Source organism: Nyctereutes procyonoides, unplaced genomic scaffold (genome assembly GCF_905146905.1).
Source record: "Nyctereutes procyonoides isolate TBG_1078 unplaced genomic scaffold, NYPRO_anot_genome, whole genome shotgun sequence".
Classification (NCBI taxonomy): Eukaryota; Metazoa; Chordata; class Mammalia; order Carnivora; family Canidae; genus Nyctereutes; species Nyctereutes procyonoides.
In genome coordinates, this window is record NW_026575020.1 from 2,081,649 (window position 1) to 2,109,093 (window position 27,445).

Below are 27,445 nucleotides of genomic sequence, written 5' to 3' on the forward strand. Positions count from 1 at the left end.
GAGGAAAACCTAGTTCCCTCCACAGCCTCGAGCCCTCCACTGCCTTTTCCAGCCCCAACGGCCGCGGACCCCTCAGCCAATCAGAAAGCTTGGCCGCTTGCCGCCTCCCGCCGCCCAACGCGTGAGACCAAGAGCCGCACTCGCTTGGGCGGGAGGGGGAGAGGAGGAAACACGGACTACAATTCCCAGCGTCCCCTGCTACGGCCCAGGACTGCTATTCCCAGCAAGCCCTGCGCCCTGGGACTGCGAAGGGTGGAGCGGCAATATGGCAGCGCCTGGTGCAGGTGACCCTCTCAATACTAAGAGTGGACAGGCCCCTGTGGCTCAGCGCATCGACCCGACCCGGGAGAAGCTGACTCCCGCGCAGCTGCAGTTCATGCGGCAGGTGGAGCTCGCCCAGTGGCAGAAGAGGCTGCCGCAAAGGCGGACCCGGAACATCCTGACCGGCCTGGGCATCGGGGCCGTGGTGTTAGCTATTTGTATCCATCCGGACTGTAGGCTCAGGAGACGGCATAGGGAGGCAGGGGAAGGGGAGCAGAGGCGCGTAGTAGGGCAGTGTGGGGGTGGTAAACGGAGCCCGAGCTGTGAAAGTCTTGGCCGTTTCTGATGCCGAGCCAAGTGTTTGATGTACCTTATTTTGTCATTTTAACATGCTCTTTTAATATGAGTTATTAATAATAACGGAATCGGGGTCAGGGCTCAGAAAAAGCAGAGGGCAGAAGATCGAATCACTGATTTGGGAGGGTGTGTAACATGGGTGGTGGAGAAAGTCTAGGAAAAGGCACTGTGCATACTCCGAGAGGTTTCCTGAACCCACTTCCCCAGATGGCTACACCTTCTACTCCGTGTCCCAGGAGCGTTTCCTAGATGAGCTGGAGGATGAGGCCAAAGCTGCCCGAGCCCGAGCCCTCGCGAGGACATCAGGACCCTGAACCAGGTGGACACTGCACGTCTCCAACCCGCTGGAGCCCCTTTCACGTGGTGGATGATACCGGTGACCCTGTGGAAATCCAAGCCAGCACACAGCATTGATGGCCTCAACCTTGAACGATGATTGAGCCCAAGAATTTATTGCATTTGGCCAGGTCGAGGAAGTATTGCCCACCTTACACAAATTGTGTCCAGTCACTGAGCCCATCTTGCAGTTTGTTTCCTTTTTTGAGAGCTGTATAACCTTGGCTGTTCTCAGGCTTTCAGACTTTGTGGTTTACCCTGTTTACCTCCCTGGGGCTTAGCTGTTATGGAGGTGGCAGCTATGTGTAATGTTGGAGCCTAAAGTGGGAAAGATGGAGTTAGGTTGAGAATAATAAACTGAGTCACCTCTCTTGGAGCCAAATGGGTGTGTTGAGGCTGAGGGGTGGCATGGCTATGCTGGAAAGCTCCACGGGCAGTAGCTGCAGCAGTGGCATTGCCCCAGGGAGCTGTAAATCTTTAACTAGAATTACTTTTTCCGTGAGATCTTTCCGTCTGATTTAAGGGAGAGATCATGGTGGGTCACTGGGCTGTGTGACACTGAACCATGTCTTCAGGGAGGGAAGGTCACTCTTCTGTTCTCTACCTTTAAAAACATCCTTACTCTAACTGTCCTGCCTTTTCCCGTTCTGAGAGGGGTGGATGAAAGATGAGGGGCAAACAGGCTTCCTTCTTTTAATTTCCACTTGGGCCTGCTTTTGTAGGCCGAAGGTGGAGTCTGGATGAGATCTTAGGTTGGTCAAGTGGATCACTGACCTTGTAGTTTCCTCATGAACTGCTGGCAGAAAGTCAGAAGGCTGGGCAGCTTCTAGCCTTGCTTTCCGTTGTGAGGAGAGTCCCTTCTAAATTTTCCCCTGCCAAGCCCCATAAGGCTTTACCCACAGTTCTTAAGGCAAAACAGATTCAGAGTCACAGAATCCTAGTTTCCAGCATTTTTATTGGCTGTTGCTAAGTCTAGTGTGAGTACACCCCATACACTTGCTCAGCTGGGAGTATGCCCTCTAGAAGCATCAGGGCTTGAGTGGGATTGCTTAGTGGTTGACCCTTGCCTGGGGAGGTGGAGGCATGAGGATGGTTGGCTGCAGAACTGATACCTTCTATATATAGTAAATAGTTCCCACATGTTTGGCTCTTCCCTATGGAAGAAGCACTCTCCATGCCCCTTTGAAAGCTTTTTACTCCCTCAGTACTGGGGTCTTCTTGCACAGTTGTGTTGGTCAGCAGATTCTGAGTGCACAAGCTCCATGGTGGGCCCTGGTGTGGGGGAGACGCATGGCTTCTGTTCTGAGTTCACTGGAGGGAAAAGAAAAAGCACTGAAGAAACCTTCAGGATGGGAGGAGGGTGAAGCTGCAGTCAGCATTCCATGGGCTCACCCTCCCTTGGGCCCGCCCTCACCATCCTGCCAACATCCCCGGCGAATGTCACCCCCTTGCTTGCCCGCTGCTCCTGGGAGCCGGTGCTGCTGCCACTCAGGGAGTTCCTTCGCATGATGCCTGGGTGCAGGATGGGGAGGGATAGCACTGAATGAGGGAAGGGGCCATGGGGAGAGGGGGGCTAGTCCCCCCCCAAACCAAGGGGCAGACCCCCAGGGCCTGGAAGAAAGCCAGATCAGTAGGGAAGGGGGCCCAGGAAAGATGGGAGCTGGGCCACTGCAGTCTCACCCGGGCCTAGGGGCTCGGAGCGCTGCAGGCTGTTGCGGCGGGAGGTAGGGAAGCTGCCCTTAGAGAGGCGGCGCTGGCGGCTGGACAGCATCGCAGCTGGGGCCACTATTCCTGGTGGGGGCTGCTTCCCAAGCCGGCTGTACAAGTCCTCAATTTCCTTCTTCTGTAGGGTCTGTAGTGCCTCCACCTCTGACAAGTGCCTAAGGATGCACCAGGAGCATGAGTGCTAGCCACACACTTTACTCTCCCAAGTCCACCTCTTTTGTCTTTCCTCCCCAGACTCACTTCTGCCGAAGGCTCTGCAGCTGAGCCCAGAATTCCTCATCCTCCCCACTGCTCTCGGATTCCTCACTGCTCAGACACAGGCTGCTGTAGGAGTAGTTCATCCATACCGGGCTGGGATGACTCTGGGGTGGGGGGCTGCCCCCCACTCGGGGTTCCTTCCCATCGTCCCCTTCCTCCTCAACTCCAGCCCCTAGGCCTTCGGCTGCACGGTCACTCTCAGCCAGAGCCTCCCTGGCCTCTGGCCCACTTCCAGCACTATCCTCTGTGTCTGAGCTCTCTGAGGTCAGCTGAGGGGTTGGAGGCTTCAGGGAACTGGAGAGAGTTGGGAATGCTGGTTGCAGGGGAAGAGGCTCAGCCGGTTCCTTGGATGAAGTCACTTGGAAACGCCCCACAAGCTGTGGCTTTCCCTCTGTAGAGCAAAAAGGAAGGAGTCATGAAAGGAGGGAGAGAAATTAGAGGCAAGATATGAAGTGGACTGAGAATAATGGGAAGGGGAAGATCAGAGGCCTCACCTTCAGAGATGGGTGCTAGTCTGGCTTCACCCAGGAGCGGCCAAGCAGGATTTGGTGGGGCCTACAAAGTGTGGGTCCATGAGGAGGGGAATGATCCAGAATGGAGCACCCCTCACCATCCCTCTTGGTTTCCTACTCACCTCACTCTCCATCTCAGCTGTTGGAGGTGAAGCCGCAGGGGGAGCGGGCAGGGGCAGGCTAGGTAGGGGACCAGGAGGGGCCACAGGGGACTGGGACAGGAGCCCAGGTGAGGGAGACAGCAGGGACTGGGCCACAGTCATCACAGCCAGCGAGAAGGCACTAGCCAGAGAGAGGAGAGGGGCTGCAGTGGTGGAGGGGAGGGGAGAAGTGGAAGGGCAGGAGAGGAAGGAAGGGGGAGAAAGAGCCGACTGGGAACAACTGGGAGAGGAGGCAGGTGAAGGGAGGATGGAGCTCTGCAGACAATGAGAGGTTGGGCCAGGGAACTGGGCAGCACTGGGAGAGAATCCAAGCAGAGAGTTTGGGGAGTGTTGGGGGAGATTTGAAGAGACTTGGGAGAAAGGGGAAGGGCTGGGGTAAAGGGAAGAAGTGATGGGGAAGATGGGACTTGGGGAAACAGGGGTTTCTGGGGTTCCAGGGGAAAACAGGTTTCCAGGAGACAAGGGGGTTCCAGGAGAAGATGAGGAGGTAGAGAAGGCTGCCCAGCTCCGCTGCTCCAGGGAAGTGCTGCTCTGGAGCTCTGCTGTTGAGGAAGGAGTGTTGAGCTCCCAGTAGTCATTCCCTACTCCCTTCCCAGAAGCAACCCCAAGGGTTGCAGGGAATAGGGACAAAACTCAGTACATACCACAGGATTGGTCTGGAAGGGGGCTTGAAAGGGCAGGCAATGGTACTGGCTCCTCCTGAGGGACAAAATGGGGCCCACAGTTACAGTGGGGGAGAGCTGAGTCTTAGGTGGGATCCATGAACCTCTAGGAGTCCATAGAGGACTTTCAGGGGACACAAAAGTGTATGTGCTAAAATAATTACAGGTAAAGGGGTATGATGTCTACAATTTACTCTCAAGTGGTTCAGAAAAAAATAATACAGATAGAGAGGGGAGGGAGGAAGACAGCAACAAAACTAACATGACCAAACACTAACAACTGGCAAATGTGGGCAAAGGGTATCTAGGAGTTCTTAGTACAACTTGCAACTTCCTTCTGTAAGTCTGAAATTCTATCAAAATAATGAGTTAAAAAGAAAAGTATGTGTTGAACACAATTTTCTAGAACAAGGGCCCATGGCTTTCATCAGATTCTTAAATGGGGTAAAGCCATTGTCTTAGAGGTCCCAGAGATGAAGGAGTTAGAGCCAAGGGGAGTGGTGAAGGCAGTGAATCATGACATCTGGAGCAGAGAGGTGGAAGTAGCCTGAGGGGTCTGACCTGGGGGCCCAGGGGGTCCTCAGCAGCCTCCACAGGGCCAGTATCTCTCTTCAACAGGGTCTCCACTCGCTGGATAATCTCCCGAATACGGCTCAGGAAGCCGGCTCGCTCCGAGGGCAGAATGAACTCGTTATATACCTGGCAAGGGGTCAGCAGGAAGGGGAGAGAAGGCTCAGTTATCCCCACTCATCCCTCCCTGCTGCGCTGATCTTTCAAAGCCAACCCTTTACACCACTGCTCTGCCAACCACCAACCTAAAACAAGTATTCAATAAGTATCTACTGTGTGCCAGAAACCATATGGTGTAAGGAGAAATAAATTTAGCAGACAGGAGCTAACATTCCTAGTATGCATTATAGCTCAGGTGCTTTACATGTCTTATTTAATGCCAACAATGACTCTCCAGCATCTGTACTAACATTCCCATTTTATTTTTTTAATATTTATTATTATTTTTTTTCATGATAGACGCACACAGAGGGGGGGGGCAGAGACACAGGAGGAGGGAGAAGCAGGCTCCATGCCAGGAGCCCGACGTGGGACTCGATCCCGGGACTCCAGGATTGCGCCCTGGGCCAAAGGCAGGTGCCAAACCGTTGAGCCACCCAGGGATCCCTAACATTCCCATTTTAGAGTTAAGATAACCAATTGCAGGGCTCCCTTGATGGCTCAGCGTTTTTTTTTTTTTTTTTTTTGTGTGTGTGTGTGTGTGTGTTTTGTTTTGTTTTGTTTTTAAGATTTTGTGTATTTATTCATGAGAGACAGAAAGAGAGAAGTGGAGACAGGCAGAAGGAGAAGCAGGTTCCATGCAGGGAGCCCGCTTCTCTCTCTGCCTGTGTCTCTGCCTCTCTCTCTCTCTCTCTGTGTCTCATGAATAAATACATAAAATCTTAAAAAAAAAAAAAGACAACCAATTGCTCAAAAAAGAGTGAGTTCAGTCTGCCTAAAATGACAGGGTTTGCACCCAGATTTGTCTAAAGCCAGAGCCTGAGCTCTTTCCACTATTGCATCATATGCTTTTGGACACAACTCCTGCTCTTGCAGGGAGTTGCACTTCTTATGAAGTGTACTATCCAGGTGCTCTCTCTCTTTCTCTCTCTCTCTCTCTCTCTCTCTCTCTCACGCACACACACACAGTACAAATAAGACAAAAGACAGTAAATGTATCATTCAATTTCACAAACACTTGAGCACATACTATGTACCAGGCATTGTTTTAGGTCCAGGTACACTGTTCCAGGTGAGGAATACATAGAAGCATAAAACAAATCCTGGTTCTGAAGAAGCCCAAAATCTAGCCAAAGAGACACATATATACATAATATACTGCAAAGGCATGGTAGGAAAGGCATTCTGATCAAGGTATAGATAAAATACTAAACCAGCTAGAAGAAAGGGAGAGTCGCTTAATGGTACAGTTTCACCAGATTTGCAAAATGAAGAGGTTCTGGAGACCTGTTTCACAACAATGTGAATACACATAACCCTGCTGAACTGTACATTTAAAAATGGTCACGGTAAATTTTGTGTTCTGTATTTTTTGCCACAATTTTTTAAAATGCCATTCCAGAGAGAGAGCAGATCATGTCACCCAGGAGGATAAGGGAAGCTGGGATGGCTTCACAGAGCTGAACCTTGAAGGATGAGTAAGAAAGCAACCCTTCTAGGGACACCTAGGTGGCTCAGTGGTTGAGCACCTCCCTTCAGCTCAGGGCGTGATCCTGGGGTCCTGGGATTGAGTCCCACATTGGGCTCCCTGCATGGAGCCTGCTTCTCTCTCTGCCTGTGTCTCTGCCTCTCTCTCTGTGTCTCTCATGAATAAATAAATAAAACCTTTAAAAAAAGAAAGAAAGAAAGCAACCCTTCACTGAAGACCTATCATGGGAGAGCAAAAGACCTCAGCAGGTCAAAGAAACAATAATAGGGAAATGTGGGCACCCTGCATGGAGCCTGCTTCTCCCTCTGCCTGTGTCTCTGCCTCTCTCTCTCTCTCTCTCTCTCTCTCTCTCTCTCCTCTCTGTGTATTCTCATGAGTAAATAAATAAAATCTTAAAAAAAAAAAGAATAGGGACATGCATAAATGGCAACAGCTCTATGCATGTGGCAAGAGCCAATTATTCCTGCCATGTGTCTGTACCGAAAACAGTACATGCTGAAAACAGCAATAATGGTGGATAAGATAGCCAGGCCTGTTGAGGTCGGTTCTTCTGTCCCCTTAAGCCCCCTGGTTAATGCTTCCTTAGACCTGTATAGATGGTCACAGATACAGTTCCCTGATGCCCCTCACAGGATTGCTTTCTTGTTTTTCCTCCCTTGTTTCCACATACTTTACATTCTACTAAATAAAACTGACAGCCAACCTGGACTCAGGGCTTCACCCGGCACCTGCCCTTCTCGGCGGTGCTTGACAGTGGATCCTCTTCGGGCCTCTCATTGTTCTAAGATAGGGGACTCTGAGCAATCATTTTGTCTCTCATTGGATCATGCCGCGTGGCAACCTATCACGTGTGGGTACTCCTCATATAATTTCATCTCTCCTATATCTACAACTTCTCATAAATTATGTACTGTATCAGAACATCTTTGCAGGGGCGGCCCCGGTGGTGCAGCGGTTTAGCGCCACCTGTGGCCCAGGGCGTGATCCTGGAGACCCTGGATTGAGTCCGGAGGTGGGCTCCCGGCATGGAGCCTGCTTCTCCCTCTGCCTGTGTCTCTGCCTCTCTCTCTCAATAAATAAATAAATCTTTTTTTTTTTTAAAGAACATCTTTGCAAAATGGGTATGATGATCTGCATTTTGCTGATAAGCAACGGAGGTTCAGAGGGGTTAAAAAACTTGTTCCAATTCACCAAATTAGTGAGTAACAGTGGAACTCTGAACTCAGATCTTATGTGAAAGCCTACCCTTTCCTCCATTCCATGTTGTCCTTTTGGAGAGAAGAGCAGAGAGAACAGCATGAGTGATAGCTCTGAGGCATGAAAGGACATGGCACATTCACAAAGTGGTGAAGACCAGAGCAGAGCTGGAAGTGCGGGGAATTTCAAAGGCCATGCTCCAGAACTGGGACCTTACTCTGTAACCACAGGTAGCCATTAATTGTGTAGGAGCAGAAAGCAAGGGCTGATTCAAGTCTCAGGAGAATTCTGCTGCAGAGGAGTGGACGGTGGAATGGTGGGAAGAGAAAACAGGGCAATGGTCAGGGGGAGGGGTCGCTTTGGCTGTGTGGAATCTGAGTGGGCTTGAAGCCTAGTAGAGAAGCCTTTCAGAGCAAGAGACCCCTGAGCAGATGGAGGCAGAAGTGGAGAGGCACCTGGCCTCTTCAGAGGACCATTAAGAAACTGGTGTGGCGGGATCCCTGGGTGGCGCAGCGGGGACTCCTGGGTGGCGCAGCGGTTTGGCGCCTGCCTTTGGCCCAGGGCGCGATCCTGGAGACCCGGGATCGAATCCCACATCGGGCTCCCGGTGCATGGAGCCTGCTTCTCCCTCTGCCTGTGTCTCTGCCTCTCTCTCTCTCTCTCTCTGTGACTATCATAAATAAATAAAAATTAAAAAAAAAAGAAGAGGGAAAAGAAACTGGTGTGGCTAGAGGAAAGATGATAAGCCCAAGAGCCAAATGATATTTTGTCTTTGTCCTGGACACAAGGTGAATGACATGATGGAAAAGAAGAAGCTTTAAAGAGAGCTCCTGAAGCCTGATGCTTCTCTCATTCCCCTTTCTCCTTTACCACAGAGGCTGGCATCCCTGCCCACTCCACTGAAACTAGTCTCCCACAAAGACCTTCTTCTGACAAAAGACAGTGTGGTCTTGCCTCAGGCTTCACCCTATGTCACCTCCTTGAAGCTCTCTGCTCATTCAGTTTTCCCTAATATCTTCTGGGGCTGCTCCCACCTCTCAGGCTCCACCTCTGTGTCCTTTGAGGATCTATTCCTCCCCATCCCCAAAATGGGGGTATCCACTCTCAGATCCTCTCTGCCTCTGGCTTTGCAAGCTCATCTCTCTTCACCCTCCCTGCTGTGCTGACAACTCCTAGATCTACTTCTGGATCCTAAATCCAGCCCTGCTTGACCGTATCCTGCTCCTAAGGAGGATCTTGCCTGCCCCTCTGTCATTCAGACTCCTCATGACCCCCAAGAAAACGTGCTTTCATTTTCCAACTTCCTCTCTCCTTTAATGATTTTCTCCCACTAGCTTCTCCACACTACCAGTCACCCATGATATCCCCTCTCCCTAACTCCCTATCATTTCAACTCAGCAAGTGTTTACTGACCATCTACTAGATATATCATATTACATCAATAAATGACTGGATTACAGAGTAACTTATTTTCCTGAAACAACCCTCAGATTCACCCCCTTTTCTTCTTTCTTCCTCCAAGACCCATTTTCTCCTTCGACCCCTTGTAGCTTCTTGTACCAATCTATCAACTGGATTCCCTACCCCCAACCCTCTCCCACTTCCCATGGCAGAATGGTCTTCTTAAAATATTCTCACCATGTTACACTCTGTCGAACTCTTAAGACTCTCTATAACCTTGCTTCCTCAATTCTCTTGGAACCCCTAGTTCTAGTGACAATGGTTTCCTCATGAAGCCCCCACCCTAGGCCCCATATTCCAAGTCACTCCCTAGTTCCATGCCTTTGCTTGTGCTGTACTTCCTCTAGATCTACCCTTTCCAGGCTTCACTGCTATTCTGTCAAGACCTCAAATAAATTCTACCTCTTCTCCCTGCCGTCCCCAGACCACCCCTTACACAGGCACAGTATCATCTGTGTAGTGTGCACCTGACCACAGCACTTGTGTATACCCTAGATGAGTCTCAGATTGCTCCAGCTGAGGATCCAAAGCTCACTGAATAAATAAAAATATCTCCTCAAACAAGGACAGAGCTATCTTCAGGGTCATTGTGCTTTAAAAACCCCTGCTGTTGGGTGGGAGGAAGGGGGAGTTCCACACCAGGGGGCATCAGAAGAGAAATTCCTGGCCTGGACCAAAGGACTGTGTTCTCATCTCTGTCCTTCTCACCATGGCAGCTGCAATCTCCTCTGGGCTGTCCCCATCCAGATCAAATCGGAAGGTCACCATCTTGCTATTGTGGGTCTGTAGCTGGCACTCAACCACTCTGTCATTCTGGTCTGAGACCTTCAGAGTCAAAGTCAACAGAGGGGAGGATGTCAAGCCCTCTATCGTCGTCATATGTCCCCTCCCCCTGCTCACTCCAACTAAGGACAGTGGCCAAATTGGAACTGAAGAGAAGCAAATTCTGTCCCCCCAGGCCTGGTATTAGAAACTAGACTGGCTGCCTCCAGGGGACCAGTCACATACTGCTCTCTTCTCTTTTGGCTGACCTCCCTCACATTCCCCCACCCCCACCCTGACAGTTTCCCTTCTGGTCTTGCAGGTTATTTCCCATCTCCTGTGCCTCTTTCTTACACTAGTGACCCGCAGCCGGGATCTCGGTCTGCGCCGGAGATTTCTCCCTGGGGGTCTCCTCATGCATGCCATCCCTTCTCCCACATCACTAAGGCCTGATGCTGCATCTGAGGCATAGCTGGAAAAGAAAAGGAGATAGGAGTGTCATAGTGGACACGGGGACCCCAGAGTACCATATGTCTCACATGAGCACCCCAACTCCTACCAGAACCTACCTGTCTCCCGGGGAAAAGTTGCTGCCAGGGCCAGAACGTGGGATGGAGAGGGCAAAAGCCTGAAATAGGAAATGGGTTCATGAGGTCAGAGGACTACAATCGTCGGAATCCAGGGAGATTCAATGTCAAGGATGCTGGGGTACTACGCAGAGGGAATTAAGGAAGATGAGGACAGAGTGGTGGATTTCCAGGGATGTGGGTCCAGGTCATGGGGTTGGGTTTCACAAGGAGAAAGAAAGGTCATAGGCTTGGAATGGCTGGGAGCCCCCCCATATGACCCCTCTCACCGAGGGCAGGCAGAGATGGGACTCAGCGGGGCTGGATGGCACCCCCCCAGGGGGCTGAAAGGCAGGGTCTGAGGCATCCAGGAAGCCGGAGGAGCTGAGGTAGCCATCAGTCTCACAATCCGCTGGTGGGGAAGGGAGGGGATCAAAAAAGGGGAAGTAAAGGGGAATGTTGGCAAAGAAGGGGGGCTGCCTGAGCAAGGAGGGGCCTGGACCTGGGGCAGTTTTCCCAGAAGGAGCTTCATGGCTAGATGTGGAAGGCAGGGTAAGTGATGGTGCTGCTGGATTGAACTTCTGCATGGGGGGCCAAGGGTTCTAGGACCTAGGTCACATCCCAAATTCCACAGTCAGGGGTGACTTACAGGTGGTAGATGAGTAGCTGGCATGGCGGAAGAGGAAAGGCTGGTGCTGGTCTGCCTCTGGCTCCTCAGGCTCATGGGGGAAGACACTGGGGGGACCAGGAGTCATGGGGACAGTTGCTGCTTGAGGTCCTGGTGCAGGGGGTAGGGCCTCCAACTCCCTAGCTTTGCGTAGCTTCTCACGCTTTCGCTGGATAGCAGCAACTCGTTCACGTACTGCACGGGCCACTGGCTGGTAATCAGCTTCACAGACTAAACCCAGGGCCACCTGGAGTTGAGAGGGTGAGAAACACAGTTTGAAGTCGAGGATCCCACTAGAAGACACATCAGGAGACCTTCTTGGAGCCTCCAGGATATTTCTCCAGGAGAAAGGGCACTGACATTTATTGATTAGGCACTGTGCCCATTAATTGGCAACTCGTTACCATCATTAAATCCTCTCAATAACTTTCTGAGGTAGGTCTCAGCTCCATTTTAGACATAAGTAAAAGCTGTGACTAGTTCATGGTTATCTAGTAGGTCAACTGCTCTCACAGGGAAAGGGGGAACATTTGGCAGTATCTGGGGACATTTGCAGTTGTCACAACTCAGTGCTACTAGCATCTAGTGAGTAGAAGCCAGGGATTCTTCTCAACACCCCAAAATACACAGGATCATCCCTCAAATAAAGATGTCAATAGTATCATCATCAAGGATCCCTGTACGTAATGGGTCAAGATCTGATCCCAGGTCAGGTTTGAGCTGTGCTATGGAGACCTGCTCTTATGCCACATTTCAAACATATTCTCATGTTCTTGATCCAGACCTACCATAAATGATCCCCACCCTCTCAACTGCCATTTTTCTATCAGGAATCTCATACTCTCTTCCCCTCCTCACCCCTTCCTGCACCAAGTCTGCATCTTCTACCTCCCATGTATGTCTCTGCTGGTCCAGCAGCTATTGTTCATTATCTTCTTATTCATCTCAAGCACAAGCTTCCCTGTGCATGTAAGGGAGGTCAGGTGGGGTGATCTGACTTAAAATCTGAACAGCCTGGGGATCCCTGGGTGGCGCAGCGGTTTGGCGCCTGCCTTTGGCCCAGGGCGCGATCCTGGCGACCCGGGATCGAATTCCACATTGGGCTCCTGATGCATGGAGCCTGCTTCTCTCTCTCCTCTCTCTCTCTCTCTCTCTCTCTCTCTCTCTCTCTCTCTCTCATAAATAAATAAAAAAATAAAAATTAAAAAAATTAAAAAAAAAATCTGAACAGCCTGAGTTTAAATCTAGCTCTGCCACTTACTTGCTCAGGACCTCAGACAAAATATTCAACCTCTTTGAGCCTTCCATCTCCTCATCAATACAACAGGGTAAAATCACTCCATGCAGGATTGGTAGTAACAGCCAAATGCATATGTGAAAGTGCTCTAAGCCATGTACAAATATGGGGTTATTAATGAGCTCCCACCATGTGCCAAGCTCTTTTCTATCAGAGATAGAAAAATCAATAGAACACAGTCTCTGCCCTCAAGGAATTTATAGTCTAGTAGAGGAGAAAGACAGAAATGTCTCCTGGTATATAAAACAAGCCCAAAGGTGGTGGGTCCTATAATGGAGAACCCGTTGAAATTGAAAAAAAGTATTTAATTATGACTTTAGAGGGGACAGGTTTCCTGAAATTCATGGTCCTGAGCATGGAGGAAGACGGAGTGGGGGTGGGCGGAAACAAGGTAGGTGGAGGGTGAAAATGAGAAAAATAAACAGATAAATTGGAGAGAAGAGCATGCCAGGAAAATCAGATCATTAGGAAGTAGCGCATGGGAGGCTGGAGGACCCAGGGCTTGCTCTGGAAAAGGAAATCGTCAGAGTTAGCACACAAAGTGTGCGTGTGGGTATGTTAAGGCGGGAGGGGCACTCAAAGATACTCCGAGAGGGGTGAGTTGGGTGCCTCTCCCACCACCGCGGGGCCCCTTCGGGTCCCCTCCAGTCGGCGCCCACGGCCCCCGCTCCCGCACAACCCCAGCGGCAGAGCAAGTCTGTCCTCTGCTCACCATCTCGTGCGCCACCTCCTCTGCCGCGTCCCGGCCCAGTTGGAACAGGAACTCTATGGCCTGGTTGTCCCGCGGGCGCCCCCCGCGCCGCGCGTCCTCCATACGCAGCCAGAGCTTCAGGCCTGGCTTCTCACCGTCGTCCTCCTCCGCCAGCTCCACGTGCACGCCGCGCTCCTCGCGGAAGAAGGCGTGAGCCAGCAGGTCCTGGATGGTGAATCTGAGCGCGGCGCCCGTGAGCCGAGCCTTGCCGCCGCCGTCCCCTCCATTCCCCTCTCCCCGATACACACACCCTGCTCATAATCCTACCTCTCGTTCTTATCTGTGCGGATGCAGCCTTCAATGATCTCCTTCACCTCGGGCATCTTCACCTTGTAGAAGCTGTTTGGCTTTGTGCCCTGGAGGAAAGGAGTTGCATCAAGCCTGGGGGGCTGTGCACCCCAGCTCTCTGCTCGCCCCCTACCCCGCCCGAGGCAGCAGGGCGTGCAATAGCAAATGCACTGCGACAGCTACTAGACGGTTTAATTTCAAATCGCCGTCATCCCCGTCCCCCCCCCCCCCCCCCCGCGTATCGACAGTATGACCTTGACCTGAATGCCAGTTTTTGTAAAGTGCGGGGCATTACCCTGCGAGTCAAAGACCAGATGTGAAATCATTTGTAAACTCCGGGGAGCGCTACATACATCATTATTCTAAACCGCTAGTACTGGGGCAGAGGCTCGGAGGGGGCGGGTAGGGGGGAGCGTGTGTGCATCCAATATCCTTCAGGGTTGACTAGAGCATCTTTGTGGTTTGCTTTAAGGGAAACTGCATGGTCCGCGAGCTGGTTGGGGCAGGAGAGTGAGAGGTGACCTGGAATACTCTTTCCTCCCCACCCCCCTCTCACCGAAGTGACTTTGCGGTAGATTTGCGCGGCATTCTGGCACTCTGAGTAAGGGTACTCCGAGGTCGCCATCTCCAGCATGCACATGCCGAACGCGTACACGTCCACGGCCTCATCGTACTTTTCCTCGTACATCTCAGGAGCCATGAACTCAGGGGTCCCTGTAGGAGCCACAGCAGGCAGGCATCAAGCTACAGAAGCTTCCTCGGGCTTCGTCCCTCTTCCTGGGCACTTCTCTTCCTGGGCTGGCTAGTCAGCCCAGGGGGTGGGGGGCAGGGGCAACCCTGAGCATTCTGGAGTGCTAGCGACAGACCCTTCCCCACTGCTTGTGTTGGGGGGGGGAGCGGGCAGTAAGGGGGAGAGAGGATGCTATAGGCCTCCCCAAGTCCCCTGCTCTTCTAACTCCGTGCAACTCAAAGGACCCCTGCTGGGAAGGGGGGTTGCCAGGCTCTCTTCTGACGCGGGGGAGGTGTGAATAGCAAGGACCTCCTGGAGAGACGCACCGATCACGCTCTTGGCAAAGGAGGCGCGCTTGAGCGTGGCCAGGCCCAGGTCCCCAATCTTGACCGAACCCGAAGGGCCCGTAATAAAGACGTTGTCGCACTTGAGATCCCTGTGCAGAATGGGGGGTACCCGGGAGTGTAGGAAATGAAGACCCCGGAGAATCTGGCGGCTCCAGCGCTGAAGGACTCGTGGCTTCATCTCGCGGAACCGCCTCAGGTATCTGGAGGAAAGGCACATAGCCAGGGTTGCGGCGGGGACACGGAGGCGGGGGGGAGGGGACCCTTGCTGGGAAGTTCCCCTAGTCCCCCTGGCACCGCCTCCTACGCATCTTCTGCCAGCATTCTTCTAGCTGGCTTGCCTGTCGGGCTCCAGGGAGAAACTGAGTCGGGGGTGTGCTAGGTAGAAGTGAGATTAGGAAACGGGTTGGGCAGGAAACTTGCAGATAGTGCCTGGGGGCTGTGGGAGCACGGAAAGGGATGATTAATTGCTCTGGGCGTGGGGGGAGGGCTTCAGAGAGGAAATAACTTTTATATAACTTTTATGTTGCATCTTGAAGGATGAGTAGGGGTTCAAGGGTGAAAAGGGGAAGGGATGGAGACTTTCCAGGCGGCAGGGACACTGTGCTCAAAGGCACGGAGACAGCAGCACGGCAGGGTGGGAGGAGGTACAGGGAATTCCGCCCCGTGAGGAGTCTAAGTTCAAGATGAGGCTAAATCCTAAGAAGAGTGGACTTTAACCTGAGGGAGGTGGGAAACCTTGAAGGGGTTTTAAGGAACAGAGAGATTCCCCCGACTGCAGGAAGATAGGATAGGTTGGAAAGGTGAGGGCAGAGTGGGAAAAGGCCCATTAGGGGGCTGCTGCAGGGTTTTAGACCAATGAGATGGCAGTGGATGGAACAGGGAAAGCAGAGTGGGGAATTATAAGGAAACCTTGGAGAGAAATTGATAGGGATAGGTGGATGCACAGAGTGGAGATAAAAAAGGCATCTGGGGAGATGCCTGAGTTTTGGCTGGGTGGACACTGTCACTCATGAAGGCAGAGACGCAGTAGGAGTGGATGAGAAGTAGCAAGCCTGGTTTGGGACCTAAATCTAGAGTTTGAGGAGCCTGGGAGAAGTTCCAGAAACAGTGGGGACCTCCCACTACCAGCTCTCCCACCAACCAACACTACCACCAGGCACAGAGCTCACGTCTTGAGGGTGCCGGAGGTCATGAGTTCGGTGACCAGCACAATGCAAACCTGGCCCCTCAGCACTGACTTCCACGAGTCGTAGAAGCGGACGATGTTGGGGTGCTGCAGCCCCTTGAGCATCTCCACTTCCTCAGAGAATCGCTGCCGCTCGGTTCGAGACAGTTTCCGAGTCTATAGGGTAGGGGATGGGGGTCAAGGTCATGTCGGGTCCAGGACCCCATAGAGAGGAGGAAGGGGCACATGGAGGGAGCAGCTGGGTGAGAGGTAAGGGTTGGAGCCCACAGACCAGGTTAGGTCATCACTTGCCCAAGGGGCTGTATGCCCCTAATTCCTGATCCGCCCCCTCAGGCTGCTGCAGAGACACGCCCATCCAGGGCCTGGGGCCACCCCTGGACCCCCTGCTGGACACAAGGGCCTTTATGCAGCCCGGTCCAGGAGCCCTGAGCTCAATAGCGCCTTTGTAGCCTCCTGGGCCAGCCGTGGGGTGGGAGGGGACGCCCCAGGGCTGGCAATGGGCAGGCAGCAGGCAGGCAGCAGGCTGACAGCAGGCAGAGAATTGGGGCCTTCAAGGGGGTTGGCCCCAGAAACTGAGAACTGCTAGATCCAGACAGGAGGCAGGAGGGCTGCAAAGGGAGTTACAGAGAAAGAGAAGGATCCAGGACCAGGCACCAGGAGACTGCCCCCTGCCCCTTGGCTGTCCTGCCCCCCCCACATCCCCCCAACCCCCTTCATTTGGCTGCCTCTCCTTGCCTGGCCTAGAGCCTGGGGCGCGGCACTGGCAGGCGCAAGGGGAGAGCCCAGTGCCAGAGCTGGAGGGGAGGACCCTTATCCAGGCTCTGCCCCCCAGTTTGAATCCAAAGCTGCTGGCCCAGACTTAACTGGGTTCTTCCCTCCGTGGGAGGAAGGTCCTTCCCACCAACATCCTCCTAAATCCCACTGGGTTCAGTGCTTTTGGGTCTGGGAAGGGAGAGCCCAGGTACACAGTGAGATGAGGAGCAGGACTGGACTCAGACCGGGGCTGGAGCTCTCTATCTCGCCCGCCTCCAGTTGTGTGGAAGTCTATAAGTCTGATGCTCCAGAAGGGGCTTGGGTGGGCCCCATCCTGCCACCACCACTCTAAATCTGCTGGAAATGGAGAGGATCCTGCCGCAACTCCTGGCCTCCATCATCCCAGCCTCTTACTCTTCAGAGATCTGGGGTGAAGGAGGAGGACGACCAGGGACACACCGAGGGTCTCAGGACTAAGAGGAAAGGGAAAGGAAGAGACAATAGGAGGAGATTGGTGAGGCCAGTCACACCTTAGATCTGAACTGGCTCCCTATCTGGTTTTGCATTCTATCTTCCACCTCTCAGGGTTGGGTATAGAGACTTTAAAGTTAGAATGTCCAAAACCTATAGGGGAGCCACCCTCTGTCTCAGTTTATCCTTCTGCCCAGAATCAGCCAGATCCACAGATCATCAGAGCAAGGGGGTGCAGGCAGGAGTGTCCGGACATTTGACTGAAAAGACAGATCTCTCCCTTGCTGCTGTCCCCTAGGTTTCTCATCCCAAAACCTCCAAAGGGTCCCATCCCAAGGTGCCACAGAGGGGGCACCCAGCCACACCTGCAGCTCACACCAGGCCACCTCCACCGTGGTGTCAGTGTCCAGCCCTCGATACACCGTCTTGAACGAGCCACGTCCAATCTCGATGTCAAACTTGAGGTATCGGCCATCCGGGGACGTTGCCACTGCCTGGGTCTCCGTGTCCTCCTTTTCCTCCTGCTCCCGCTGCCGCTCCCGAGCCGCAGCTTCGGGGACAGTCGGCGGATCCCGGCCCCCGGGGCCCCCTGTGGAGCCCGGGAGCTCTGGACGCGTGGAGTCTGCAGCCTTCACCGGGGCTCCCCCAGTCCACGTGCCCTCGGGGGGCTCTGGACAGCTAGGCGGTGGGCTCCTCGCGGGGCCGGCACCAGCGGAGTCCGGAGGATCAGGGGGCTCCGGAACGGGTGAAGCTGGCTGGGACCACAAGCTCAGCAGTCCCAAATCGACCGAGCTTCGGCGGCTGAGACGGGAAGAGCGCGGCCGGGGCTCAGCCTTCCCGGAGAAGCGGCGCGCCCGGCGAGGAGGGGGCCCGAGGCGGGGCGGACCGGCGGCGGCGGCGAGAGGCGGCGGGGGCCGCAGGCCCAGGTCGGCCTCCGCCTGGGACATGGGGACTGCAGTCTCGGAGGTCGGGGGTGCCAGCATGAGGAAGGGCCGGCGCCGCAAGGCAGTAAGCCGGGCGGCTGGAGAGGAGGCGGCCTGACAGGCAAGGATTGGCTGGGTGCGCAGCGCTCCGGCTGAGCTCCTGGGGCCCCAGTCCCCGGCTCGCCTAACCCCGGCCCCGCCCCCAGCCCCGCCCCCGGCCTCACCCCCCAGAGCCGCCCCCTCGGAGCGGCCAGCGGCGGAGCGGGCCAGCGGCGCGGAGCGGGTGCGCAGCCCCTCACTTCAGCAGCCCCGCCCCCGGCCGCAGGCCCTCCTCTCCCTCGCCTCCCGGCGCACCCGCGCACCCGCCGGCGGTATCATTCAGAGGTGGACCGGTGGGAGGCGGCACCCGCCTGCGGGATCATTCCGAGGTGGACCGGGTGCTAGACGGCAGCGTGCCCTCCCGCAACAAGACTGCGCAAACCTGTTTGGGGGCGGGTGGTGGAGGCTCAGTGCTGGGACTGGGAGAGGAAAAGTGACCAATGCTCTCGGGCTCTAGAAAGGGGGGTGGTTAAGGGAAGGTTACCACCCGCCTGCACGCCCCAGATAAGGTAGCCCCAGACCGACAATACAGAGGTCAGTGGAAAGGTCTGTTTTTCTCCCAAGCAGCTGTCCCTCTGAACTGCACAGGGATGGGTGTGTGCACCCCAGGGCAAGCCCCTCCCCCAAGCCAAGGACCCGGGCACCCATCCCCTCCACCTCTCTACCTTGGCCGCAGCCTGGCCCTGGCCACAGTAACTGTTTTTGCTATGTGGGCTCTCCTTCCTCCTCCTTCTGTTTGCCAAAGTTCCCAATAAACCAAAGTCCATATCCGGTTTACACCCCTTCAGCTCCCCTTGGCCTCAACTACCCCACCCAGACCAGAGGGATGGAGGGAGGGGCTTCAGAGTGGTTCAGGACTTTCATGGGGGAGACCGTGAGGAAATGAGAAGCCATTAAGTCACTCTAATTCAGAGAAAGAAAGCAGTCTGTCCCCAAGCTGTGTTCCATCAGCACTCCCCCACACAGCCCACCCAGCAGATGTAAAACCACAGGCTCACTGGAGCCTGCCAGCACTGGAGGACCTTTTCATCTACAAAGGCCGTAGGCCTCTCCTCTTTCCTAGGCTGGGATTCATTTAAGGGGCAATGCTTCACAGCCCTCCTCATGACCATTCCAGTAGTAACTTCCAACGTCAGGCAGACAAGTGGGGTTGAGCTTTTTAATATCATAAATCAGTGTCCAGCCCAGCCTCTCACTGCCAGGCCCTTTCCTGGGCCTCCTATTTTCATATTGCCTGGAAGGCTGCCTGCAGCCAGGGCTTCTCTCACCCCCTAGGAAGGATCCAGCACCAGCCTGAGAGGTGAGGCAATAGCAGCTAAAGGGGTGGGAAGGGGGAGAGACAAAAGCTTGTGCAGGCGCGTGTATGTACTTACGTGTGTGAACACATGTGAAGTTAAAGGTTTACAGACCCTGGCTCGGGGACAGTCTAGGATGGTAGAGGAGGCAGGGCAAGGAGAAGCACATCTTTTCTCCCTGGTACCTCAGCCTCACCTTTCCCCAAGGACAGACATACAGGGTAGTGGGAAACCCATCCCTGGACTGGAGCCCTTTTGAGTCTGGTGGAGTCACAGATCCAGTCTGTAGGGTCACTGGGTCTGTCTCCTTTTGAAAGCCCTGGAAAGGTGGGAGGTAAGAAGTAAGAGACAGGTCTCTGCTAGAAGAACTTGACGCCTCGGCCATCGCTGACAGTGATGATCTCAGCCTTGTGCTCCTGCTGTAGGGCCTGCAGAGCCCGAAGTAGGGTTGCTTCATCCAGCCCATGGAACTCTGGATAGGGAGAGACAGGTAGTCAGGGACACTCAGCTCCTGGGGACTCAAGGCCCCTGAGAACAGTCCAGATGGAAGCTGAAACCTTGAGGCCAGGGTAGACACACGCCATCTATGCTGGGCAGCTGCCACCAACCCCTCCTGGGTAATCCTTAGGAGTAAGGGGTGAAAGAAAGCCTGAGTCAGCATGAAATGAGAGTTCATGCTTATTTTCCCCTTCCGGGTTCTTTGGTCAGACTCAACCCTCATGTGTACCCCCCACCCCCACACCATTAGTGTCTGATGTACAACAGTGACACCACCCACGTGTGGGCCACAAAGTAGGGGGACTTCCTGGTAAGGCCTAGGAAGGTCAAGGTCCTTGTCACTGGATGACCCTCATTGCACACCTATACCCATCAAGAGCGCCTATTGTAACATAAAGTATAGCCACCTCTGACCAGAAGACTGTTAGGGTCCAGCACAGATATCTGCCCTTTCCTAGTGAAAAGGAACAAGGCTGGGAGCCAAGGGCCAGCTGAGTATCTGGAGATATGGCAAGATACTGCAGGGAGAGGTGAGAAGCAGGTGGCAAGCCCTAACAGGCTTGTACACCTCACCCCCTACGGGGGCCTGCCTCTTTAGTCAGGGAGCTTGCTTTCTGAAGAAGCCTCCAGCTTTGCCCAGCGTGAGTGGTGGGCTGGGCAAGGCTGCAGTGCTGAAGTCATAGGGTGATGGTGGGAGTAGCAAGCAGCGGCCTGCAGGGTGGGGGGTGGGGGTGGGGGAACAGCCAAGAGCTGTAAACTCTGTTAGGGCAGCCAGGGCCTGGCAGAAAGGGGAGGTGCCTTTTGTTCCCCAGCTGAGATTGGAACTTTTGGTGATCCTGCGGATCAGAATATGAAGTCAGAGATAAAAAAGCTAAGATTATATTTACACTATGTAAAAATCAAACAGTATAAAAATCCTGGCCTGGCCAGAAACCAAAGTATTTAAAAGGCCTGGGGGTGGGGATGGGGGTGTTGGCCCAATCCTTTCAGCTGACGCCCACAAATCCTGAGCCCTCTATAAGTATACAGGGTGAAAGAAAGCCTGTGTCAGCAAGGAATGAGATTTTAGGCTTAATCTCCTTCCCTGGTTCCTCATTCAATATCTACACCATAATTCTTGATTTTTCATGGGTCACAGATGCTCTTAAAAATCTTTTAATATGGACTCTATCCCTAGGAAAATGTACATATATCCCCACAGACAAAATATGGGGGTATTGTTGCATGTAAATACAGGTGGTTTACAGAAACTTTGCATATGGGTTAAGAGCCCTTGTGTCATGTAGTATTTGGAATTCAGAGGCAGAGATGGGAAGTCTGAATGCCAATTAAACAAGGACTGGAGAGGATTCAGATGACAAAACTGGGGGGAAAGGGAAAAGCATTACCCTCATCCTCTGTGTCTTCGCCATTGGTCAGTTCATACAGGGTGAACACAGAGTTGTTCTGGCCACTCCTAGAAACCTATGGACACAGAAATCAGGGATTGAGTAAGGACCAGGTATCTCCTGGGAGAAGTTGAGCTCACCAGTTCCAACTACCTGACCCAGGAATGGTACCTATTCCCAAACCAGGGCTCACTGTCACCTCAGCAGGAGTGGCCTAAAAACCACAAGCCATACAGGTACTATATTTATATGTGTACACACACATACGGAACCACTAAACCACAGGCCTTCACATGTCTGAGGAGTGACCTCTCATTCTGTTTTCCTGTTCAGGAATAGGTGGCATGTATTTGTTATATTTGGGTTGTTGATGCTTCTTCCCCTCTTCTCTCCCTTGGGAGTTTAGGGCTGGGGGTAGCTAGGAATGTGAGGGAAAGAGTCTGTCCCCACACCCACTCTGGTTCAGAATGTCTCATTCATATTGTGGACAGCCCCAAAGGGTGCAGAGGGGGAGGGCCCCAGCCTTTTTTTTTTTTTTTTTCTTCCTTTCCTCATTTATCTTCTGTGGCCAGAGACTCCAGCCAACAATAGTACTCCTGGTTCCCAGCACTGCAATCTCCAAACACGGCCTCATGTAGCCTCTGGCCTCCCACAGTCAAAGGCAGGGAAATTCTATACAGCCAGGGAAACTGAGTCACTGAGGCTTGCCTGGAAGACCTATACTTCTTCCTTCTGCCCCTTCCCACTTTGCTCTGTCTGGACCTAGGAATGCTGGGTGTCTGCTGAACACAGATATGATTCCCCTTTGCCATGGTCACTGCGGCAGGACAGTCTCACCCACTGATAGATGAGTTTCCCCCATTCTTCTGGCCTTCGCCACATGATCAGGAAGCTAGACTTGTTCTTATCCAACCACTCCAGGTTCCCTGCAAAACAGATACTTATGAAAGCATCTTATGCTAAGAAGGGACAGAAGGCAAAACCAAGGTAGAACAGAGTGGAAGAGACTCAGCTTTCAGGGAATGCAATTCAAGATCTGTTTTATTACTATCTGCAAGGCACCATTTCTCCTTCTACCTCTCTCCAGGTCTCAGAACACAGATGAAGAGATTTCAGTGTTGAATACCAATAAGGGGCAGCCCCAGGTGGCTCAGCAGTTTAGCGCCTGCCTTCGGTGCAGGGTGTGATCCTGGAGACCTGGGATCAAGTCCCATGTCAGGCTCCCTGCATAGAGCCTGCTTCTCCCTCTGCCTGTGTCTGTGCCTCTCTCTCATTCTGTGTCTCTCATGAAAAAATAAATAAAACCTTTAAAAAAAAAAAAACAATAGGGAGAAAGGACCCAGGGAATTGGACTATTTACTGTACAGAACAGTATAGGCTCCAAGTCAGGGGAGAGAAAAAAGGTGTTAAAAGCAAAGACTTATAGAGCACCTGGCTGGCATAGGTGGTGGAGTGGGTAACTCCTGATCTCAAGGTTGTGGGTTCCAGCCCCACAGTGGGTATACAGATTACTTAAAAATGAAACCTTAAACAAAACAAAACAAACAAAAAACCCAAACATTTATGCCAATCTGCCCTCCAGAAAGCCCAAGTAGGAGGAAAAATAAGGAAATCTGAGGACCTGAACCCACCTTTCTTCCTCAGTTCCTCTAATACAACCTGGATTGATTCCACAGGGAGCTTCCCTGGTTTAAAGTTAAGGGAAGGGCATTGATGGAATGATTTGGGTGGGATAAAAATTCTCAGGGTCACTGTCATGTTGAGAACCACCTGTCCCCTTCTTCTCCCTCCCACACATATATGTGCAATTCCCCAACAGTCTATATACATTGGCATTTCATGGATATTGGTGGGGAGAGGAAGGTAAAGAGAAACTAGTCCAATTAAAGGGAAGAGCTTAAGAAATGAATGGTACTACCATCTGTCACCCTCTGCCCTCTCTCCTTCCTTCAGATTTTCTCCACAGATATTTTAGGTATGAATCAGGCAGCAAAAACAAATGACCTTTACTTCCTGGGAGAAAGAGAGTAGGTGGAGAAAATTACTAAAGGGAGTTCCAGAGTTTGAGCTTCACTCAGAAGAGGACCGGAGATACAGAGTCAAAAGGATTTGGGTTGAAAAGCCTGGGATTTGGCGGCTTCCGGACAGAGATTCTAAGACCCGAATGACACCTGGGTCCTCCTCACTGGCTAAGACAAGAGGGTTTGAGGCTGCATTTGCGTTGGGGGTTGGGGATAAAATGGCAGTCAGCTAACACATACTGGCTCTTTCCCAAGGCCAGTTTGGGTGAGAACCTGCCTACGGTGGGTGACGGGGCTGGGGGGTAGGGGTGGGGGTGGGGGTGTGTGAAGTCTGGGCATGTGGGAAAGCGTGGAAGTGCATGTGTGTGGGCTGTGGAAGAGCCTGAGGGAGGATACGCTGTAGCTTCACGTTGTTGAAGAGCGGGCTCTCCTGAGCTTCCATCACCGTCATGCTGGACTGTTTGTGCAGGCGGCAGAAGGACAGGACCAGCGAGCACCAGGCGGCCAGCTGCTTCTGCCGGGTGTCCACGTTCGGCTGCAACCTGCCGGGTGAAGGGGGTGGGGCGCAGAATTAGAGGGCGCGAGAGAGCGAGAGGCAGCGCTTGCCGGAGGCGCGTCTGGGGGACAAAGTGGGGGACCGAGGGTGGTGGCCACCGGGTCCTTTCTCCCCCTCCCCATTTGAGGCATCAGGGCTGAGCCCGGGGTCCGGGGCAGGGGAGGGAGACGCAGCGGGGCTTCTCGGGGTCTGAGCCTCACGTAAAGAAGGGCGGGAAGCGATACTGCCACGGCCACTCGAAACTCATCGCCATTGCAGTAGCCCAGGAAACTCGGAACCTCCGGGCAAAGGACTTCCGGCCTCCGCTTCTGCACGTCCGGGCAAAAAGCACAGCAGAAAGGTTCCGGATGCCTCCTCGGAGAGGGGAGGCCCAACAACGCGAGGGATCTTGCTGGTCTGCCAGTCGTTTGCCATTATCCTAAAAATCCTTACCGTGTAGAACCGCGAAAAGTCTTCTCGTGCAGCTCTCGAGAAGGGCAGTGACTTCCCCAAAGCGGCGCACTTTGGCAGAACTGCTGAGGCTTGTTTCCACTCTGCTCAGCTTCTTTTAATACTAACGTTCGTTGTCAGTTGCATTTAACAAACACCTCATCATTCCCCAGTCTTCTCAATTGCTAGGTCTTTCGACCTCACCATTCCGTGTTCTCCTGCAGTACCCATGGGAGCACGCTTGTAGCTTTTAGCACTGGAAAAACTTCAGCTTCTATGATTCAGAGTTGCTTCCTCTGACTACAGCCATCCATCTCTCACGTCCTCACTTCCCACATCACAAGTCTCCAGACCCATTTTGGTCTTATTTGACTCCTTACCCAGCCTAGACTACCCAGTTCTGTCCCCTTGCTTGTCTACCTTCTGGTCACTTACCAAACCAGGGTAGTTGCTCCCTGCCCCTGCCTCTGTTCTCTCCCCCCCAACTCCTGGGCCCAGTTGTATTACTGGGGAAAAAAAAAATGCATTGATCAAAAAATAATAATAATAATAAATAAAAATAAATAATAAAATGCATGGATCATGCTGGCTGAGCCCCAGATTCCCTAACCTCACTGCTGGACTCTCAGTGCAGCCCAGCACTGTCTTTTATGGACTCCCTGTCATATCCCTCTAGCTAACTCTTCAAGTGTTTCCGTTCATCAAGTCATTCCACCTGTCTCCATCTTCTCTCTGCAGAATGCCCTTTCTATTTTGTGAACTTGAGGCCAAGCATTCGAATGTCTTAACAGTTCCATCTCTGTCACCACACTTGATTCATCCCACAAGAATTCCTCTCCACTTTTACTCCTTTTTGTTTGTTTGTTTGTTTGGACTCAAAGGAAGAAGTGTCACTCCTCCTTTATAAAACCAATCCTTTGGCATATCTTCTTGCCTCTCCTGTCCAACTGCCTCTAGGCCTCCTTTTATATCATCTTCCCTCTTTTCCTTGACTCTGTCACCCTCTGAATTTCCTATCTGACCTTTAACCTTTCCCCCACCCAAGTCTATTCTTCATTGTGCACAGTTCCTGATCTACCGAAGTGCCCAGCAAATATTTATTGCATGAATGAATGAACCATTCAATTGATAATGTGCTTTCAAAGGGCACTATCTCCTTTGCTTCCATGGCATTGCTTTATCCTTGGTCTGCTACTGTCTCTCTGATCTTTCCCTTTGTTTCACTTCTCCCTCATTCTTTAAATGTGCATGTTTCCTAAGGACCTAACCTCAGCTTTATTTTCAATACACCTTCTGCCTTGAGAACTTTCATCCTTCTCATGGCTTCACTTGGCATTTCTGTGCAAAAGACTCCTAAATCTGTATTTCCAGCTCCAACCTTTCCACCACCACCACCACTCCCATTTCTAACTCTCTGTAAAACATAAAAGCTTGTTCTACTAGCAGCTCATATTGTACATGCTTTTCTTCATGTCAGCTCCTCTTTCTAATAGCCATTTTCTATCATTACTTCCATCATTGTCCTAGTAACTCAGATTCAAAGCCTGAGTCAGCCCTAATCTCTCCTCTCCTTCATCTCCTTCATTTCTAAAGTCCTTCTGGTTCCCTCCCCTGTCTTTAAACATCTCTCCTACTTTTTATTTTCTACTTCCTCATTCATCACTCATTTGGCCCATGTCCTCTTTTTCTCAAGCCTAGAATATTACAATAATTTCCCAATTCACTCCCTTTTCTCCTCTCTTCCCTAGGGGTAATGTATTCCATCTTAAGGCCTAGTCATGTACCAACTCCACAATCACCCTCCTGTGATCGCATCTCAGCTAGCCATGACCTCCCCCCCCCCTTTTTTTTGCACTTATACAACATTTGGTTTGTATCTCTTGCATGACTCTCATCATATACTCCATTGCTTTTGTTTGTGTACATGCCAGTTCTCCTACTAGATAGAAGCCATTGAGAGCAGAAACCAAGCCCTTATCTAACTTAACTTTCCAACAAAAGATACCCTACACAGTATCTTATACCAGCATACCATTGGTGTATGTTAGTAAAACACATGAAGGCAAATATGGGCCAAGAAGAGACTATATATCCCTGGGGAAGACCGATGCATTCATGGAAACAGAGCAAAGACTTAGCTCAGGTGAAAACTCAAAATGCCCCAGGGAACAGGAATGCCTCTAGAGAGACAGACATGTCCTGAAAGGGGAAGTCTGTCTCAGAGGATGAATAGATAGATATATTCTAGGAAGCATATAGGTATAGATCTATGGAATGGACAGGCGTGTCCCAGGAAATGGATGTGCATGTCTTCAGAGAGGCAAATATTTCAGCAAAGAGGAAAGTCCCTGAAGAGGCTTCAGGCACCATAAAGAATGAACATATGCCTTTATGGAGAACAAAGTTTTTCTCTCATATTTTTGATGTTCTGGAAGAACTGGAGGTGAAGGTCCTCTGGTGAAAAACTGGGCCTTACTGTCTGGGGAATATGTAAGAGTGTCTGTATAAGAAATGGTGAGTTCAGAGGCTAGGTACATCCCTAGAAAATGGGAATGTGTCTTAAGGGAGTATCACTATGGCTTAGGAAGCTGATAGAATGTTCCAGTTAAGAACTAGTGATTGCTATGGAGGTGGCAGATGTCTGATCCATGGGTCCGTCTCCTCAGCTTTGAGCTTCTTCCAGGTCACGTCCATCTTCTGGCTCTTACCTCTAGTGGACACCAGGGGGCAGTGTGCTGTCAGGCTGTAGGCCACACCCCCAGGGTACAGGACAGCATAGGATGAGGCAGGGACCTGGAAGGGGAGTCCTGTGGTGGACTTAGTAGAGTAAGTCCCTACTGCCCTTGCCCTCAATCCTGAGGTCCTTAGAGATGGACTCTTTTTGGTCATATCAAAGTTCCTATTCCCAGACCCTGGGAGTAAACTGAGGCATGAAGAGGAAAATTCAGGGCTCCTGGGTGGTCCCCCTTCCTTCTTGCAGGAGTCACAGCAAAAATTCCACCCTTGCCCCTCCCCCCACACCTCCCCAGCTGCTGTCCAGACCGGAAGGGAGTCTCTTTCCTGTATACTTCCTGGTGCTGGGTTTGGATAAGGACAGGAAAGGCCCAGCCTTAGGAGGAAACAGTGGAGGGATGGCCTTCAGGTGGGGGGAGGGAGATACTGGGGAGCAGGCAAGTGAACAAAACAGTGCTGCTATCCAGATTCTTCTAGCTCTGCTTCCCAGAGCTGAGGGCCTGTGAGAATGGCAGAGACTCTAGGATGGGGAGGGGA

At 52.3% G+C, this 27,445-nt stretch overlaps 3 protein-coding genes across 7 annotated transcripts; 1 reads left to right on the forward strand and 2 right to left on the reverse strand.

Moving 5' to 3' along the window:
• The first annotated feature begins 226 nt into the window (after positions 1-226).
• Positions 227-1,330, forward strand: LOC129506626 (cytochrome c oxidase assembly factor 3 homolog, mitochondrial). Its single transcript, XM_055320400.1, has 2 exons — positions 227-479; positions 826-1,330. Exons 1-2 carry the CDS (start codon positions 266-268, stop codon positions 930-932), a joined length of 321 nt encoding a protein of 106 aa, XP_055176375.1. The 5' UTR covers positions 227-265; the 3' UTR covers positions 933-1,330.
• A 559-nt stretch (positions 1,331-1,889) lies between these two features.
• On the reverse strand, positions 1,890-18,062 carry WNK4 (WNK lysine deficient protein kinase 4). 5 transcript variants are annotated; one of them, XM_055320364.1, is made up of 19 exons: positions 17,332-18,061; positions 15,726-15,898; positions 14,536-14,756; positions 14,036-14,193; positions 13,459-13,547; positions 13,153-13,369; positions 11,126-11,390; positions 10,767-10,888; positions 10,480-10,538; positions 10,265-10,382; positions 9,857-9,973; positions 4,834-4,971; positions 4,255-4,309; positions 3,572-4,152; positions 3,432-3,492; positions 2,920-3,328; positions 2,635-2,834; positions 2,369-2,466; positions 1,890-2,265 (listed from the first exon to the last, which is right to left on the reverse strand). In XM_055320364.1, the coding sequence occupies exons 1-19, from the start codon at positions 17,947-17,949 to the stop codon at positions 2,263-2,265; spliced, it is 3,702 nt and encodes a 1,233-aa protein (XP_055176339.1). In that variant the 5' UTR covers positions 17,950-18,061; the 3' UTR covers positions 1,890-2,262. The 5 variants fall into 5 exon arrangements, with proteins under 5 accessions (XP_055176339.1, XP_055176329.1, XP_055176336.1 ...); XM_055320354.1 differs by having other exon boundaries at positions 1,890-2,466; positions 3,572-4,149; positions 17,332-18,062; XM_055320361.1 differs by lacking the exon at positions 2,369-2,466 and having other exon boundaries at positions 17,332-18,062.
• A 1,071-nt stretch (positions 18,063-19,133) lies between these two features.
• On the reverse strand, positions 19,134-24,602 carry VPS25 (vacuolar protein sorting 25 homolog). Its single transcript, XM_055333983.1, has 6 exons — positions 23,947-24,602; positions 23,587-23,732; positions 22,801-22,854; positions 22,007-22,095; positions 21,170-21,245; positions 19,134-19,755 (listed from the first exon to the last, which is right to left on the reverse strand). The coding sequence occupies exons 1-6, from the start codon at positions 23,997-23,999 to the stop codon at positions 19,643-19,645; spliced, it is 531 nt and encodes a 176-aa protein (XP_055189958.1). The 5' UTR covers positions 24,000-24,602; the 3' UTR covers positions 19,134-19,642.
• Between the last annotated feature and the right edge of the window lie 2,843 nt (positions 24,603-27,445).